This window comes from Toxorhynchites rutilus, chromosome 1 (genome assembly GCF_029784135.1).
Source record: "Toxorhynchites rutilus septentrionalis strain SRP chromosome 1, ASM2978413v1, whole genome shotgun sequence".
NCBI classification, from domain to species: Eukaryota; Metazoa; Arthropoda; class Insecta; order Diptera; family Culicidae; genus Toxorhynchites; species Toxorhynchites rutilus.
In genome coordinates, this window is record NC_073744.1 from 61,789,581 (window position 1) to 61,806,863 (window position 17,283).

General features: G+C 41.0%; 1 protein-coding gene across 5 annotated transcripts in view; it reads right to left on the reverse strand.

Annotated features, from left to right (window-relative positions):
* The window catches only part of LOC129763196 (band 4.1-like protein 4), a 518,162-nt gene that overhangs the window by 30,447 nt on the left and 470,432 nt on the right, over positions 1 to 17,283 (reverse strand). For 2 of the 5 annotated variants that reach the window (XM_055762028.1, XM_055762027.1), the window contains exons 4-14: positions 16,519 to 16,623; positions 16,049 to 16,173; positions 15,870 to 15,967; positions 15,595 to 15,803; positions 15,379 to 15,531; positions 15,148 to 15,317; positions 14,876 to 15,067; positions 13,856 to 14,797; positions 13,657 to 13,803; positions 12,594 to 13,593; positions 2,652 to 2,878 (exon numbers count right to left, since the gene is read on the reverse strand). In XM_055762028.1, the coding sequence (XP_055618003.1) occupies positions 2,652 to 2,878; positions 12,594 to 13,593; positions 13,657 to 13,803; positions 13,856 to 14,797; positions 14,876 to 15,067; positions 15,148 to 15,317; positions 15,379 to 15,531; positions 15,595 to 15,803; positions 15,870 to 15,967; positions 16,049 to 16,173; positions 16,519 to 16,623 (3,368 nt within the window). The remainder of the gene's footprint in view (positions 1 to 2,651; positions 2,879 to 12,593; positions 13,594 to 13,656; positions 13,804 to 13,855; positions 14,798 to 14,875; positions 15,068 to 15,147; positions 15,318 to 15,378; positions 15,532 to 15,594; positions 15,804 to 15,869; positions 15,968 to 16,048; positions 16,174 to 16,518; positions 16,624 to 17,283) is intronic. The other 3 variants (XM_055762029.1, XM_055762030.1, XM_055762031.1) reach the window with 3 other exon arrangements.

Below are 17,283 nucleotides of genomic sequence, written 5' to 3' on the forward strand. Positions count from 1 at the left end.
AGAGATTTAGAGACTTAGAGATTTAGGGATTTAGAGATTTTAAGATTTAAAGATCTAGAGATTCAGACATTTAGAGAATTAGAAATTGAGAGATATATAGAGATTTCGAGATTTAGAGATTTACAAATTTAGAGATTTAGGGATTTCGAGATTTCAAAATTAAGAGATTTAGATATTTAGTGATATAGATATTTAGACATGTAGACATTTAGAGATTTAGAGATATAGAGATTTAGGGATTTAAAGATTTGCAGATTTAGAGATTTAGAGATTAAGAAATTTAGAGATTCAGAAATTTAGAGATTTAAAGATTTAGAGATTTAAAGATTTAGAGATTTAGAGATTTAGAGATTTAGAGATTTAGAGATTTAGAGATTTAGAGATTTAGAGATTTAGCGATTTAGAGATTTAGAGATTTAGAGATTTAGAGATTTAGAGATTTAGAGATTTAGAGATTTAGAGATTTAGAGATTGAGAGATTGAGAGATTTAGAGATTTAGAGATTTAGAGATTGAGAGATTTAGAGATTTAGAGATTTAGAGAGTTAGGGATTTAGAGATTTAGAGATTTAGAGATTTAGAGATTTAGAGATTTAGAGATTTAGAGATTTAGAGATTTAGAGATTTAGAGATTTAGAGATTTAGAGATTTAGAGATTTAGAGATTTAGAGATTTAGAGATTTAGAGATTTAGAGATTTAGAGATTTGGAGATTTAGAGATTTAAAGATTTAGAGATTCAGAGATTTAGAGACTCAGAGATTTAGGGATTTAGAGATTTAGAGATTTAGAGATTTAGAGATTTAGAGATTTAGAGATTTAGAGATTTAGAGATTTAGAGATTTAGAGATTTAGAGATTTAGAGATTTAGAGATTTAGAGATTTAGAGATTTAGAGATTTAGAGATTTAGAGATTTAGAGATTTAGAGATTTAGAGATCTAGAGATTCAGACATTTAGAGAATTAGAAATTAAGAGATATATAGAGATTTCGAGATTTAGAGATTTACAAATTTAGAGATTTGGAGATCTAGAGATCTAGAGACTTAGAGATTTAGATTTATGTTTAAGTTACCCTCAAAGCCAAAGTCACAGTCGTTTTCAAAGTTGGCTTTCGTCATGGTACGTACGGCTTCCTTAGTGCCGTCTGGGCGAATTCTAAATAAGTACAGCCAAAACTTTTGGGCGTCGTCATTTCTGAAGATTGGAACCGAAGCCACATTATCCTGAATAGTTTTACGTCCAATTTGACAGGACGGATTAAGGGTGTGTTTCTGATTCAGACATGTGGGGATGTCTGGCACCTCTTTGTTGATTGATATTTGGCCAAACAGAATTTGTAGTTGGTAAGATTATCGACTTTGCTCGAGATAACTCGAAACCGCTAACTTCGATCTAAGTTTGTGCAGTCATCGCACTTCCAATATTCCCCCACAGGGATAGCCCAACTCTATTTTGAGTATTGGTTTTATTGTTTAAATCGTACTGATTCTTTTCTCCTCAGTTTCTGTTCAAGTGAAATAATTATTTCTGTTTCGGTTTCAAACTACAACACTTTACGAATGATGCGTTGAACGGCGCCAAATTGTCAGTAGAATACATGGTCGGTTTTAAATCAGAGCGAACCATGTCGCAAAATTAAAAATTTCGAGTTATCGATTGCATTAAGTTGAACATTTTGAACGCTCAATGAAAACTTTTCATAACACAAACTTCAAGCTCGATTTGCTCGGAGTCATAACAATGTCACATGGTCCGGTCTGACTTAACACCCACCACATGATCCTCGCAACAAGAAGAAACAGCGTTTTGAGAATAGTTAAATTTCAATTCAGTCTATGTTATAAAAATACTACGATTATTTCCATTGTTTTGAGTTCTGGAGAACAATTGATGGATTTCGACATAGGGATCATGTTTGGCATTGCTAAATCAAGCTAAACACTATGCCCGAAGAACATTTGGCAATACAATAAATCGCAGGAAACAATCTGGATCGAAGCTGCTCTTGCATTCATAATCTCGAGATTACATGAATATAGAGAATGAACGTTTCGCAGTTCTTACAATGCTATACCTTCCACACTCTCTGCAATTAATTAAAATCAAATAGAAGACAAAGTTTCCGAGGCCGAAGGTCGAATCCATTCGGTTAGCGTGAGCTGTTGAGCCGATATTGCATGCTTGCCGAAAGTTTTCGTCAGTTTTAGTACCTCTCTCAGTGGAAACGATATTAAACACACCGTAATCCCCACAGTTTCGGCTTTTTTATGCTTGTTTCGCACTTTTCCGAGTGGTTTTGGGAGAGTGGAGTGGCCGGATATCTGGGAAAAGGAAGCGTTTTTGCTTTGAATAGTTTCCGTGACATTGTTTCGGCGGGGGGTTTTTAGATTTCTTTATTAATCTCTCCTCCGACGCGGTTATTATGTACATCCAGGATAATTACGAGCGCGATGCATTGGGTATGAAAGTAATCTGTTATTTAATTATAATATCCTGCGCGTTGAAACTGGTTTACATGTGGGGGAGAGAATTCAAATCGTTTGTTTGTGTGATACGGAAACCAGCAAACCATTCCAATAGAATTAGTTGTATGTTACAATATGTATTTGCAGTGGTCAATGCCCCTCACAGCGTTGTGCGTTCCCTACTTACCGTCTGCTCTGTATAATAGGCGTTAGTATTAGCTCTAAGCTGGATGATCGCGCCCCAGCAGTCCCCGTGAGTGAGTTTTTCCTACTAACATCTACACCGTTTTCCCGCGGATAGTTGGCGGTGGGTGGAGCTGGGTTGCCGCCTCCACCACCGGTTTTCCTCAGGTCGCTGGCACTATCACTTACAACACCAACAACGGTCGGAGATCCGTCGGCTGCTGTTCCAGTCTAGCGTTCAAAAGCGGAGGAGTGGGGTTATTTGGTGTGGGTGAAAAAGTGAAAAATTAAATTTTGAACTTTCGAATAACTGTGTTTTTTTTGCGCATTTTGCGAATCGAATACCGCGCAGCATGCTTCACCTTCAATGTTCTCAGCGTTCGGGTTTTAGCGCATTTTTCCTACCAGCGAGCAAACAGGGAGTAGGAACTTTGTCGTGCAGGCTGGACGTTGTATTTTTTTTTTTGCGAAAATGGATTTCGGGAAAATTTTCGTGCAAATTCAGGCTCAAATATAGCATGCATCAATAAGAGGATTTTCGATTGGAATTGTCAGGGAAGATCAGGGATTCGTTAGGGCATGCACTTCGAACTAGATGGGATTTAGAATACAGGACCCTATAGTTTTGATGTATTATTTCACATTTAAGGATCATTGCAAAAAGGAGCAAAAATAGTTCTCTTATTGAACAATATATTTGATGGGACAAAAAGATCTCTTGGCTCTTGGGATATCAGACAAAGGAATCTATGGCCTCTTATTTATTGACCCGAATAGATTTTTAAAAAATGGCTAGTGATACCGAAAAAAAGTTGAAATAATGACGAAGAGTTAATTTAACAAGTGAGGAGACTCAATACGAATCTGCTGAGTTAGTGAACTGTGGTTTACTGAAGACACGAGATGTATTATCTATACACTCTGTTCAATTTCTATAGGATCGTTTTGCCTGCCATCTGTCACGTGAGATGAAGATCACTTCATTTCATAATAACTAGATGTGTTCGAATTAGTGATAACAATGTAATGTATGGTCTGCAGACTGTAGTGTTCATACACCAATATTTCGTCACTGGCGAGATCTTCAGAGGTTATTAGAATACCCTCCTCGCGCAATTGCGGAGGAGGATCTCTAAGTGCTCAACTACACAATCATGGCTCGATACCCAAAACATTTATTTGTTGGAATCTCCAATACGCAGTACCAATGTGAATCTAGAGGAAAATATTGGAGAAACACAACACCATTGATGAACGTGACGAGATATCGAACTGAATATTTCGAAGAACATGGTTTTCAGTATGCCCAACATAATTTTGAAAGTTATTGAATATGCAGGAAGACTATCTGATTTCAGCACTCAAATCATAATTTAATAAAATTAATTAAAATAAGCGTGGCTATAGAAAATAGGCAATAAATTCAAATAATCTGTCAAAAACGAAGCCTTAAAACAAGGCTTATTATTCTCAATGGTTTTATTTTCGAATTAATCGATTTCAAGATGTTGTGTAACAAGAAGCTCAATTTAATACTAGGTTCGAAAAACTCGCCTGAAATATATGTGTGCCTATAGAAAGTGGTCGAAATGCATACTCTCGATAGAACTTCACATCGCCGGAGGAGGAATACATCTCTTTTCGCCCAAAATATACATTAAGCACATTTTTTGACATCTTCATATATGACTTCAAATGAGCTTAAAAGTATCATTAAAAGAGGTAGCCGAGGAATATAAGGTCATACAATTGAAAATAACAGACAATTTTTCAATTACGCACACAGCAAATGCTTCACGCTTTTTTTTGTTACAATTCCAAGTTGACATTCTGTATGGTTGCACCCAAACTAGCGTTAGCAGAAAATATGTTATCTTTGTAAAAAAATGCTTTTTCGTGTGCTGAAAGGGTGAAATGAACAAATAAATGCATCTTTTTCAAGAATTTTATAATGTTTGTTCGTGTGGGAGCAGACCCCTCTCTTTCTCTCAGAATGGACGTCAGCTCAAATTTGTACCAAAAAAATAAAAAGATGTTTTACACGAGTACACTATCCACATAGCCACTGGTGCTGTTGAATAAATGGATGATAATATTACACCACATTATAAAATGACGTTGGATCTTAAAGGAATACATGGAAAGTGTTTTCTAAGAAGAGAGAAGAGCACAAACGTATACCTGTATCCTTTTCAATCGGGGCCGTGTATGTGGCAAAGTATGCGAAAATGTTTAATGGGCGCTTATTTGTAATGTGTCTTTTGTTTCGCTTTCTCATATTGCCTTCATATTGCTATGGCATATATATTATACAAATGTTTTACCAGTATGGGAGGGTAGCACATTTTCTTCACATTCCTTCGCTCATTTAATGTATATATCAGGATGTCAAAACATGGGCTGAAAATAATTTAGGGTGTGTAACTGCAATAACTCATGGTCGAACTATCACTAAAATCAGACTCATCGTTAAATTTTTGGTATTTTTACACAACATTGAGGGGAATCAATGGCTCTAATTTCTTTCTGTGATTTTTGAAATTCTGCAACCAAGCGCTAAAATTTTCACTAGAATGACAGATGATTACAAGGTATATAAATATGAAACCGAAGTTAGGCAGCACTTCCACTATCGATGTACTCCTCATCATAATGCATTATTAGAAACATTGTCTCGTTTTGACACTAAGCAAAGGATTAAAAAAAAACAAGCATTGCTTCTCTGCTACCATTCGAAGAAAACGAAAAAAAAATTTCATGTAGACAACAGTCCGATGAATAAAAGTGAATAATAATAATAATAAAAAAAACTGATACAGAATCTCATTGAATACTTTTCGATGAACGGTGAACGTGCTCTTGAAAAATTGCAGTGCTTTGCGTATTTCCAAAAATTGAAAAAAAAAAGATTTTGCGTGAGAAACGAAGAGCGTTGAAAACCTTCGAAAAACTTCGTGGCTTTTCGAGACAGTAAACAGGTTTTGACAAAAATGCCACTCAAAAGCAACAACAACTCGCGGATCAATTGCAGGTTGCTCAAGAAGCCCTCTCCGTACGTTTGAAGACAAAGTGAAAGATCCAGAATATTGAAAAATGAGTTTCAGATGAGCTGAGAAAACCGAAAAATCTCATGGGAGATTCTGCGATTACAAAAAGGTACAAAAGAAAATAATTAGTCCATCGGATTGTGACAGGCGATGAAAAATGGATTTCTTTCGAGAATCCTAAGCGTCAAAAATTTTGGGTGAGCCCAGGGGAATCGTCAAAATCGACTGCACGACCAAATCGCTGCAGACGGAAGACAATGTTCTGTGTTTGGTGGGATCAGAAGGGTTTGAGCTACCGTGAGCTACTCAAACCTGGTGAACCATTAATACTGAACGCTACCGACAACGAATGATTAATTTATACTCGTACGTATCGTGGATCGACAAGAGTACCGGCCAAAGAAACGATTGGGTCATTTGGTTGGGAAGTTCTTCCTAACGACCCAAAAAGTACCGTGTTTAACGTCTAGCTAGTTTATACATTTTGTCCGCATTTCACTGTCGAATAAATAGTGCAAATGGTATACATAAAACATAGGTTCCGAAAAACTGCACAAATCAAATACAGTCCTCAACTTTCAGTTCGATTAATCGCTGTCGTATGTTCAAAGAATGAAGCAATGAAAAAAGTGCCGAATCGCGATGATAACCAAAGTTTATCAGTAAAAACCTGTGCTTCATGCTCAATTTTCAACAAAAAAATCCTTGCATCATAATGGACGACAAAACATGCGACATGCGACAAAACAAAACATAATGGACGACAAAACATATTTCAAACAACACTCATAGCTGGGAATTGACATACTATTTGTGGCTGTGAGTGAAAGTCTAAAAGCTTCGGTTCAACCAACAAGTTGTATGCATTTTGTTTCGATCGATATCTTTGACAACCTAATTCGCATCACAACATGTAATGAATGGAAGTTCTTACCGTTGAAAAAACAAGATGTATTAGCATCAGATTTTTTTTCTATTGACATAAGACATTTGAGCGCGATCTGACATTTGGTTTGTTTACAGCGTCATTAAGAACAATTTAAGAAGAGTTCAATTTTCTCCAAAAATGTCATCGCAATCATGTGGTCGAAGAATGCTTGAACCATCAAATTCTGATTCCACGTTCATTCAACGCAAAATTACTGGCGACGAGACATGGTTGTAAGTGTATTACATGCAAGCGAGATCGGCAAACGAGTCAACAACCATCAGCATGAACCGCTGCAAGCTAGTCGAAACCTTAAAAAAACACGCCAAAGTCGATCAAAAGTGAAGGTAATGCTGACTATTTTCCTCGATGTTTGTGGTGTTGTCCGTTCGATATTCCTTCCGGAGTGGCCGAGTGGTTAGCGTCACATCTAATATGCCGGGGGTTCGGGTTCGATTCCCGTTCTGGTCGGGGAAATTTTTCATTAAAGAAACAAAGAAAAGAATTTCTATGCGATTTTGAAGGGACCTTTGGACATATCGTTATAGTTGCTATAAAGATTATGCCTATAGAGAGTATTGTAAGTACTACTAAAAATGACGCAAGTAATACTACGTTGAGATGGCGAAGTTCCTCTAGGAACGTTAGTGCCATTTAAGAAGAAGAAGATTGTGAAACATTTAGCACACGTGTAAGTGTAAAATTGTATATGGTAGCGATTTTGACTCTACATATGAAACGATTTATTTAAATTTTTCTAAAAAATACCCAATGTGTGTAACCGCTCGAGAAGGGATCGCCCAGTTCACGCTGTTTGTTTTGTTGTGCGAAAGAATATTCGAAAAAGTGATTTGTGACATGTTTTTTGTGGTGAGAAAAAATTATAATTGTGTTCGATAATGATAATTATCTTATATTATTTTGATGAGTTTTTGTTATCTTTATTTCATCCATACATAACACAGGAACCATTTTGTCTAGTGCCACAGAAGGTGCATATCTTATCATGTCTCATTCCGCTTCGGAATCTTCTATCGTGATACGCACCATCCGACGACTAATCACCATCCTTCTGTAATCATAACTTGGCTGTAAACACTGGTGGAGTGAACAAACAATACCCAACAACCGAACAAACGGTCGTTTTCAGGGCCACCAAATCATTATCGAAGAGTCTTTACACTCTTAACAACATTACAGATAGCCTAACGTAATCCTACGTCAATTATGTGGTCGTGTGTAATCATTATGTAAGTGTATTTCTGTCTAGTTTAGTTTAGTTCAGTTTAGTACCGAATCATCATTAGAGCTATAACTGTTACTCGTTGATATGAATAAATAAAATTGAATAAAATGGCCGGACCTAGTTGTTCCGGTAGTTGGGCAGTTGGTTCACCACCCAGAACATACCGTTTGTACGTAAAGAACACAATCCCCCAAACGTACCCCAGGTGCGGCCAATCGAGTCGTATTGGGCTACACTGTCCCAGTCGGTGTACGAAAATAGTTGGGAAGTCACCACAGCTCGACAACTTAAATCCCGTATCATCAGATGTGCCAAAAAAGTGGACCATAAGGTGGTTCAGACAATACTAGCCAGTGTTCCGAGAATTTTGAGGAAGATTGAAGATGAAGGACCACTACCCACGGGCTTTTTTTTCTCTATTATAGTCTATTATACTTTTACTTCCATTTTTGGAAGAATGTCGGGAGTGAGAATTGAACGCGTGAGAGGTATGGATGTTACCACTACGCCAGATCTCCTCCTCTACCCACGGGCTCTTCTGATTGGCTCATCTGGTGTTACTTTATTTTTAAATATATTTATATTAGTAACAATAACGAAAGCCCTAGAGTTCATTACCTATTTTCTTGACGTTAGTAATGGTGCCAAATCAGAAAACAGAGCACGTTTTTATGAAATAGAAATATTGCAATTTAAGCTCTGTCCGCTTTCAATTTATTGAGTATAAACAAGCTATTCGTGAATTTACAACATTCACGACTCATCAGTCATCCAGCCAGCGACCAGACGACCGTGAGATTTTCCAAATAGCTGAGAGTTTAGTTTAGTTTACCAAATTTTTATAATCCAAACCAGCGCACATATTATCATGCCGAGTTTTCGGGTTCGATTTTCACCCTGACCGAGGGACTTTTTTTTCGAAGAATGTTCTTCTGACCTGCTCTGGCTCATGCGTATTCTAAGGCTTGCCACCCAGAATACATTCAAGCCGTGTTATTTGGCATAGAAATCTCAACTAAGTACTGCTAATAAAAATGACGCTGGTTAATTCCTACGTTGGTCAACAAAAGTTCCATTGGGCACGTTAGCGTCATTCATGAAGATAATTAAAATTATGATCACCATAATTCAAGTCACAGTTTCGCTCCAGACAGCTAGCAGACAGCAGTCTTTCTCTATGTTGATGTCAGACACAGCCTTGAGTAAGACCATTTGGATAGCCTAGATAATTTATTTTTTTGTGAGTTCGAACCTTGTTTCTGCTCTAAAAGTGGCGTCGAAGTGCAGCTCCTCTCAATCCTAGTGTTAAGAAAGTATTTTTCCGTGGTACGAGTTACGTTCTTCGGTGCAAAGCTGAAGGTGAAAATGTGTTCCGAGTGGTTGCTTTCGATACCGATACCTTTCGATACATATCTTTCGATACACATTCGATTCAGTTCTGATTTCAAAGACCTCTGTTAAGAATGCACGTGCTTATGGAAAAGCGCTAAATGTCCAAACCAAAATACCTATAATTAACATAATGCACCAGGCGAACGTATGCCGTCCGACGCTTGCTAAAGGATCGTATCCTATGTTTCAAACTAACCGGGCAATCAGTGGAACACAGATTTGCGTGTGAAATTCCGACAGCGGATCAGCGGTCGACTCGGATTGCGTCATCTCGGCGGCTTCGGACGCCTCGATTCCTTATCCTCATTAAAGGGGGACTTCGCCTCCATTACATTGATGTTTTTCCCGTGCCACAATGTTTCTAGGCTACTAGAGGAGATGTGTCTAAAACGCGCCTGCCGGGAAATTTGATCCGCCTGATTTTCTCGAAAACCAACAAGAAAAGAAATGGATTGGTTATAGGCAATCGTGCTAGTCAATGATAGAATCCTACCATTCAAGTTTTACATTTGTAACATGCTTCAAAAAATAAGGAAAATAAAAAAAAATCTTTGGAAGCGATTTTCGATGTAGTTTTCTACATCATTTCTATAAGGTTTTTTCGCTTGAAACCGACTCAGAGGCGATAACTGTGAGTCATATTTATTGAGTCGTGTTCCCAGTGTATATCTTAGATGAAGCAAACGGTTAGAAAGGATTCATTTCTTCTTAATTTGATATTTTCCGCATAAGCTTACCATCGGGCAGTACGGCATACCCTCAATCGGGGCAATTTGTTCGCTTTCGGCATTCTCACGAGAGAAATAGCTTTTATGTGAGGGATGCCAGATGATTTTTTCCAATATCTCTGCATGACACGAATAAATGTCTTCAAATGTAATCATAATGAAAAAAGTAAGAGGAGGGTTGAGTCCGAGACACGACCGCATAGTTGACGTAGGATTCGGTTAGGCTATCTGTTGATTTTGGATATGTTTGAAGAATTACATCGTTAAACTCTTTGATAATAATTTGGTTTTAATGTCTCTGTTAGGGAATACATTTCGGTAGGAACACAAGCTCCCCCTACTTTCATGTATCTGCAATGTCGATTTCCCCCAGGCCACTTGGTTTTGATGTCTCTGTTAGGGACCCGCCGCATGTGACGTCAATTTTGACCAATCAGAAGTTGGTATTTCTGTTAGGATAGGGGTTGAGATTTTTCAATTGTTCGATAGTTAGTTTCATGACACATATTATCTTCTTCAATATAAAAAATTGTTATGGAGTGCCGAAATCGACTGACGCAGAAATTTCATCAATCCATCATGAAATGATCATGAAATAAATTTGGACAGTTTTCACGATGTGCTCGATTTTCGATTTTCAATTTGTATCCCGATATGTTCCCGAAAGACGTAATCCTACGTCAAAAAAATGAGCAAACCATCACGATATTTTTAAATCATGTTCGATAAATCCCACAAACAATCGTTTACACAAACTTTGAAATGACCTAAGTATGTTTTCACAAAATAAAATGTCTTCAAACCGAAAACATGTCTTCACATCTGGCATCTATACTATGTGCTCAGAGAATGTAGGAAAAAAGAGCGCGGACTGGAGAATTAATGCAGGAATACTGGGAGAACACGCTCTCCGGAGAAACGGTTTCTTCTCTTCGCTGGTGGGCATGAAGTGGATAGATTGATGGAATCTCTTATCCATACAAGCTGTTTCTCTGAGCTTCGTAGTCTCTGAGAAAAACAGCTTATGAGCATATTATACTTCTGCTGGGCCATTTAACACCTATGATTGGAAAATCTAGAATTTGGGCGCCTTACAAAACAAAATTCGTAGCACTTTTGTTATTCAATATCTTAAATACAGAACGATTACAGATGACTGAGGGTTAACTAATCTACGTACTGACGTAGTTGTTATCCTAATTTTTAAGAGCACGGTCAAGATAAATCCATTCTCGCTTAGGGGGTGCGTATTTCACACTTCTCCAAAGCACTTTTCCTGAGCGGTTGTTTCTGTTGGGATTGTTTTCTGGGCGATTTATTCCGGATATGTTCGATTTCAATTCGCCAGCCTATTCATTTCGACAACGTTTGTTTTCCATGTGTTCCTTTATTTAAGTATCAGTGAGCTTTACAAAGGCCTAGATGTCAAATGATGGAACAATAAGAATAAAGCAACAACGTGAAAATATTAATCTATTTTTTGAATTTATATTCCTTCTCTTCAGTCGGGTAAATGTTATATCCATATGCACGGCATTAGGATATATGTTACATTCGAGTGAATGTGTTTCAGGTAGCTGACCTTCTGGTAAATGTTATATAACCAAAATATTAACAATACCTAGAGGCATTATGTTTTGTCATATAGTTTAGATGTTCTTGAATTCCCGAATCATTTTGGAGTTCAAATCAAATGATTGATTGGATCACTACAGTATTCAAAAAGTCCGTAGAGGTTATGGCAATACGAAACACAAATCCTCAGTTCTGCCACCTCTGCCCAGGGCAGCGTGTTTCGGGGTGTGCATTCAATCCGCGCGTAAGTAAAAGAGGTAACTTTCAGGATACAAAGTACACTCCGTCGGTCTTATTTTCCCAACAATAAGCAAGTTTGCACTCCGAAAGGCACTGAAAAAAGGAAGGGGAAAACCTTCCCGCACAACATTCCCATCCTCCGGCTTAATGGAATTTTTTGGTGGGGGTGGGAACGAAAACAAAAACCACCGACAAAAGAAGTGGAAACTTCTGCGAACATATACTCAGCTGCTGAGGGAACAAAAAAAAACTAATACACGTAAATAAAAAGCAGTTTGGGTGGGTGGCTTGGAGAGAGAGTGCGAACTACCCCGACTTGCGTTTCCAGGTCGAGTTCTACACGCTCCGGTTGGAATTGATGCCGACTAGCGATTTCAGCGCTGTGTGGTGACCCGGCGAAGAAATGCAAGTGCTCGGTCTCTTTCCGGTGAATCGGGGCGTAAGTGGAGCTTGGGAAAAGTCAAACGAAAAGTATTTTCATCAACTTGACTGGGTGGGTAGCGCAACGTGAAAACTGAGCCGGTGCCCGTGTTCGCGTGCTGACTTACGAAAGTTAGACAATGATTTGTTTTCTCAACTTTACGCAAACACAATAACAAAAAATAAGGGAAAAATCCGTGCAAGTTAGAGCCATTCAAACCGGGTAGGTGCATGCAACAGGGGGAGCGGGGGTATACCAAACACATCAAGAAACACATACACGACATGCAGGATCGCGCGCTCTAGATGGGATGCAACATTCCGATAAGGGGTCCGACAAGCTATGGGAACCAAATCATCGAGTACTTACATTTGCCTGATGCAAATGGCTGTCATGGCTGGAGCTGTTGCGATTCTGGTTGGAATCTATATACACCAAAGGACCAATCTTACCGCCGGTCGTTTGGTCGAGCTCTTTCGCGTGCAACGGATTCCCATTGTAGCTGGGACTGTTGCAAACGGATCCGCCTCCACCAGCAGTACTAGTGATTGGTAGAGGCGGTTGGTAATTGTTATTAGCGATGTTTTGCACGCTAGCAGAAGCATTCAACAGCCCTGGGTATGTCTCCTGAGGGCTGCTATTGTTATTATTGTAGCTGAGTTTAAGTCTTTCAACGCCAGTCTTATAGTTTTCCAGATAGTCCGTTTTGGTGGACGGAATCATAGCCCGTTTGGAGCCGCTATTCGCGAGTCTGTTCATGTGATGCACATTGGTAATGTACTGCTGTTGCTGCTGTTGGTGGCGGTGATTTTTGGGTCTGATAGGAACCCCTATGTCGGACTTGGTACCACGGATGGAACCCAGCCGGGAGTTTTGCAACCCACCACCAAATCCTCCGATCGCAGGCTGGTTAGCAGCGCTCCGGAAGCCGGTACCATCGTAGTAATAGTGATACGGTGATGCCGATGATAGTGTCGCGGCCGAATCTAGATAACCGAAAGAGTCCAACCCGAAACCAGTGCTAGACCCATAGGCATTGGGGCCTCCGTTGCCGGAGGCCGGATAGTTCCGTGTTAGGCTAAAGGTGTAGTGATTGTTTTGAAAGTGTGTGTTACTGTTATTGATTAGACGGTTGTTTGGACCGGACAAAGTACTATGTACACCGGGTATGAGGGGTCCCGGAAGCTTCTGTTGCCGATTCGGGCAGAGCGGGGGCTTCCGAGTGGTTGTGGTGGTGTTGGTCGTACTACTACTACTCACTGAGTGATGGTGGCTCTTCATGTTGTTCGACGACGAAGATTTGGTATGCGCTGAAGTAACCGATGCTCCCGACGATTTGTTCGTGCCGTACTTCGCACTGTCGCTGGACCTGCGATCGAAGGGACAAGCGTGAGTCGGAACTGGTTGGATAATTTGACTCTATATGAGTTACCTTTCCGATGAGTACGCGTAATCCTGATCCGCCCCAAGTCCGGAGTCTGTATGTTCATGGCTCACACGTAATCCCGAACTATCGAGCGGACTCAAACTGGACCCGGTAGGCGAGATGAAGTCTCCCATGCTCATGCTGGACATCATTCTGAGAATAGAATCATTAGAAAACGATATTTTCACTTTGATTCTAGGCTTACCTTATCAGCCCCGAATTCCGATCATAGTCCCTGGATGAGCTTATTGTACTGGCGGATCGAATCGACCCGTTCACCCCACTCATATTATCTACGTTCACATTCTCCTTGGGGTATTCCCGTATCCGGTCGATCCGCTGCTGTCCATGATGACTAGTTTTGTGCACCTTGAGTGCGCTCGGTTTTTTGGCTGTATGATGGTGGTTCGTCTCGATGACCGTGTACGGAATTTCCCTGAGTTGCTCCGCGGTCATTCCGGTAGTGTCCACCAGATCGAACTGCAGATGCTTGGTCAGTTCGCTGGACCAGATCTTCTCCGAGGGGGACCGATGCTTACGATGTCGGCGACTACGATGGTGGTGCACGATTCCCGAGTCCGGCGTGGAACCTTTCAGCACCTGGCTGCTCTTGATGACGGCCGCCTTCTGCACGTTGTCTGCCTGCTTTCGCTGAACTTCGAGCCACTGTTCTCCCGAGTCGACCAGCTCGATAGACTCCGTAGATCGGCGGTGGCTCGAGTAGCTGCGGTCTCTGCTTTCCGTGTCGGAGCGATTTCGGCGGTTCTTCGAACGATGGCGCCGATGCTTCCGGTGGGAGTTGTGCGATCGGCCGGATCGACCCGAACCTCGCGACATCTCACTCTCGTTATCGGAAACTCGACGACTACGGTGGCGACGACGGCGACCGGAACGGGAATCGTTGGACGAATGACTCTCCACCGAGCTGGAACGCACCCGGTTGGGATTCGCCGGAGCACTCATTCTGGTCGAGGCGGATCGTACCGATTTCGGACTAGAGTTTATTCCGAATAAGCCTCGCTGCTGGGATCGCATCCAGGGAGCACTCCGAGTGCTCCGTGGTGAATCCGGGGGCGGTGGATGGATTTTGCTACTAGTGTTCAGTGCAGCTGGGATGCTGCAAGTAGAACGATAGGGGCTATCAAACCTGGACGGTGGAGAGAAGAAAACATACGGATCACACATATACGGGAGAGAAGTGACGGACGGAGACGCGAGTACTCACGTTTGGGCTGGTTGAGGTATCGATACGGATTTGATTTCCTGCTGGATGTATTTTGGCGTGTCAAATGTTTTCACCTCCGGCTGTTCGTCCACGATGCGGCGCGGTTGCCTTCGCGAGGGGGTTCTGGTGAAGGCCGGAGGAGCACGCTGCAGAGTGGTGGCTTCTTTCATCTGCTGACGCTCGGTTCGACCGCTGTGGAAACAGTAAAACCAGTGTCAATATGCAGGCGCATTCCATTGCCAGACTTCAATAAGAATCAAAGCCAAACACACCTGTACCTGAATTTAGAACTTAGTGAAGTTAAGCTGGCCGCTCCGGAGGCTGCCTGCATGGGAGCCGTCCGAACTAGCCGGAAGAAGGAATGATGTTCCACGCAACACCTCCACAAATGCTTGCAAGCATTCTTTTTTGGTGTCTCGAAGCCATACGTGCTGATCTCATTCTGTCAAAAAAATACACGCTTGATTATTCACCTTCCGAACCGAATCTTGTTTCATACTTACATTCTTATCACATACTCGCAGCATAAAATAGCGTCCTTTGAAGTATACCTTCGCGATACGAGGCCAGTAGTAGTGCGCTACGGTTGTTTTGTTCCGTAGGACTACAATACCTCCTGGAGTCAGACCGAGGAAGTACTCCACGCTGTCTTCACCCTGCAAAACAACCGATACTGTCAGAATTTTAACAACTTGCGCCGAAGCAGTACTCTCCCCTACCAGTACGGGATGCAGGTCAACTCCATACATGTCGTGCCATTTGACCTTATCGAGGTAGTTGAACTCGGCCTGCGAGGGGGACATTCCTTTCAGCTGGATGTGTAGCTCGTGGATGCGGTTCTCGATCTCTTTCGTCTGGTTGTTGAGCAAACGGAACTCCGAAACATACCCGGGTGGGTGTTTCCGGGGGTCATAGTCACCGATTTCGGCTGAAAGTAAAAACATTCCACCGATGAGACACAGTGTTCGACAGTAGATAAATCACATCCTGCTACCTTGAACGACATAAGCACCTAGTTCTGCGGCCAGCTCAAATGATACCGGCAGCCTTCCCTGGAGGATGTCCTGCTTGACCTGCAGATAGAGTTGATATCTACGACCGAAACAAAAAAAAAATCGAATCGATTGGCTGGGGTGGACCTTTCAACTAGCATGTTTCGAGTAGAGCACTCACCTCGTTATCTCCTCCACCAGCTTGCAGGGATCGCAGGCGTAAAATTTCACCCCAAAATACAGGTCGAAGAGCACTTTGTTTCCTTTCAGTTGCCGCGACAATCGTGAGGCGGGGTCAAGCCAATGCTAAAGGGTGAGGGTGTTCGTGTGTGTGTGTGTTTGTGGGCGGGGAGAGATAGAGAGCAGTACAACAACAATTTATCGTATCAGTATTGCATCGGTTTGTTGGGTTTTGCTGGGAGAACTTTTTCTATGCTTGATTACATCGCTGGGATGGGTGATGCGATGGGGATGCTCGAAAAATCGCTCGACTGTTGAAGTTTGAATGTGCATTGTGGAGGTTCTCCCACGACTGAGGAATGGATTCTCTCTTCATAGTTTGGTTCGGTTTCGCAATAGAATCACCCAACCAGAAGCCATTGAGCGTCAACCGGATTGCAATCCGTTTCCGCTGTTTTTCATGGTACTTACCGTTTGATTATCCTGATCTATGTAACGTATCCCGAAGTAAGCAGTCTCAATCAGGTTCAGTCTTGCGAAAACTACATCTAACAAGGCTTGACCGGGCAGATCGTCCTGCGGTGGGAGAGAGAAAAGCAAACAGTCAGATTAATGATGCTTTGTGGATTGGTTTGTTACGCTTCGTGTGAGGATTTTGTCAGGCAACAAGATTTATGTTGCTTACTGGTAGGAAAGGGGATTCGTTTGGTTTGCGTATTTTACGCAAAAATTACTGAATGGTAACATCGAGTATCCATTGATTTTTCCGCCGTCACACAGTGGTACGAAACTGAGAAAAGTTGGAAAAAAGTCCTTTCCTAAATGTAGTAGTACTATCCAGCTATAACTAGGAACTGATTCTATAGTAGCTTATCATCATAAAAATACATCGTAAAGTTGAAATTACGAATATTTTCATACTAAATTCGTTATTAAAATGTTCAACTTGAACTATTGGAAAAGTTGCATTATTAAAAACGTTTTTCCAACTGTTATGATACGCATTCAAATGCGCATCCACTCTTATTCCACTCTTGTAGCTTGATTACACATTTAAGGTTGAATACATTGCGGCAGGAAGAGGTAAAAGGCATCATGTTAAATTAGCTGACATTTTATTTTTAATAGAAGGTTGAAATCAAAGAAGAGAAGTGGAACATGAGAGAAAAAAGTGGCAACGATTTGTGGCAAGAAAACGTAAACAGTGAAAAAGTTGACAGATGATTTACGCTCTAA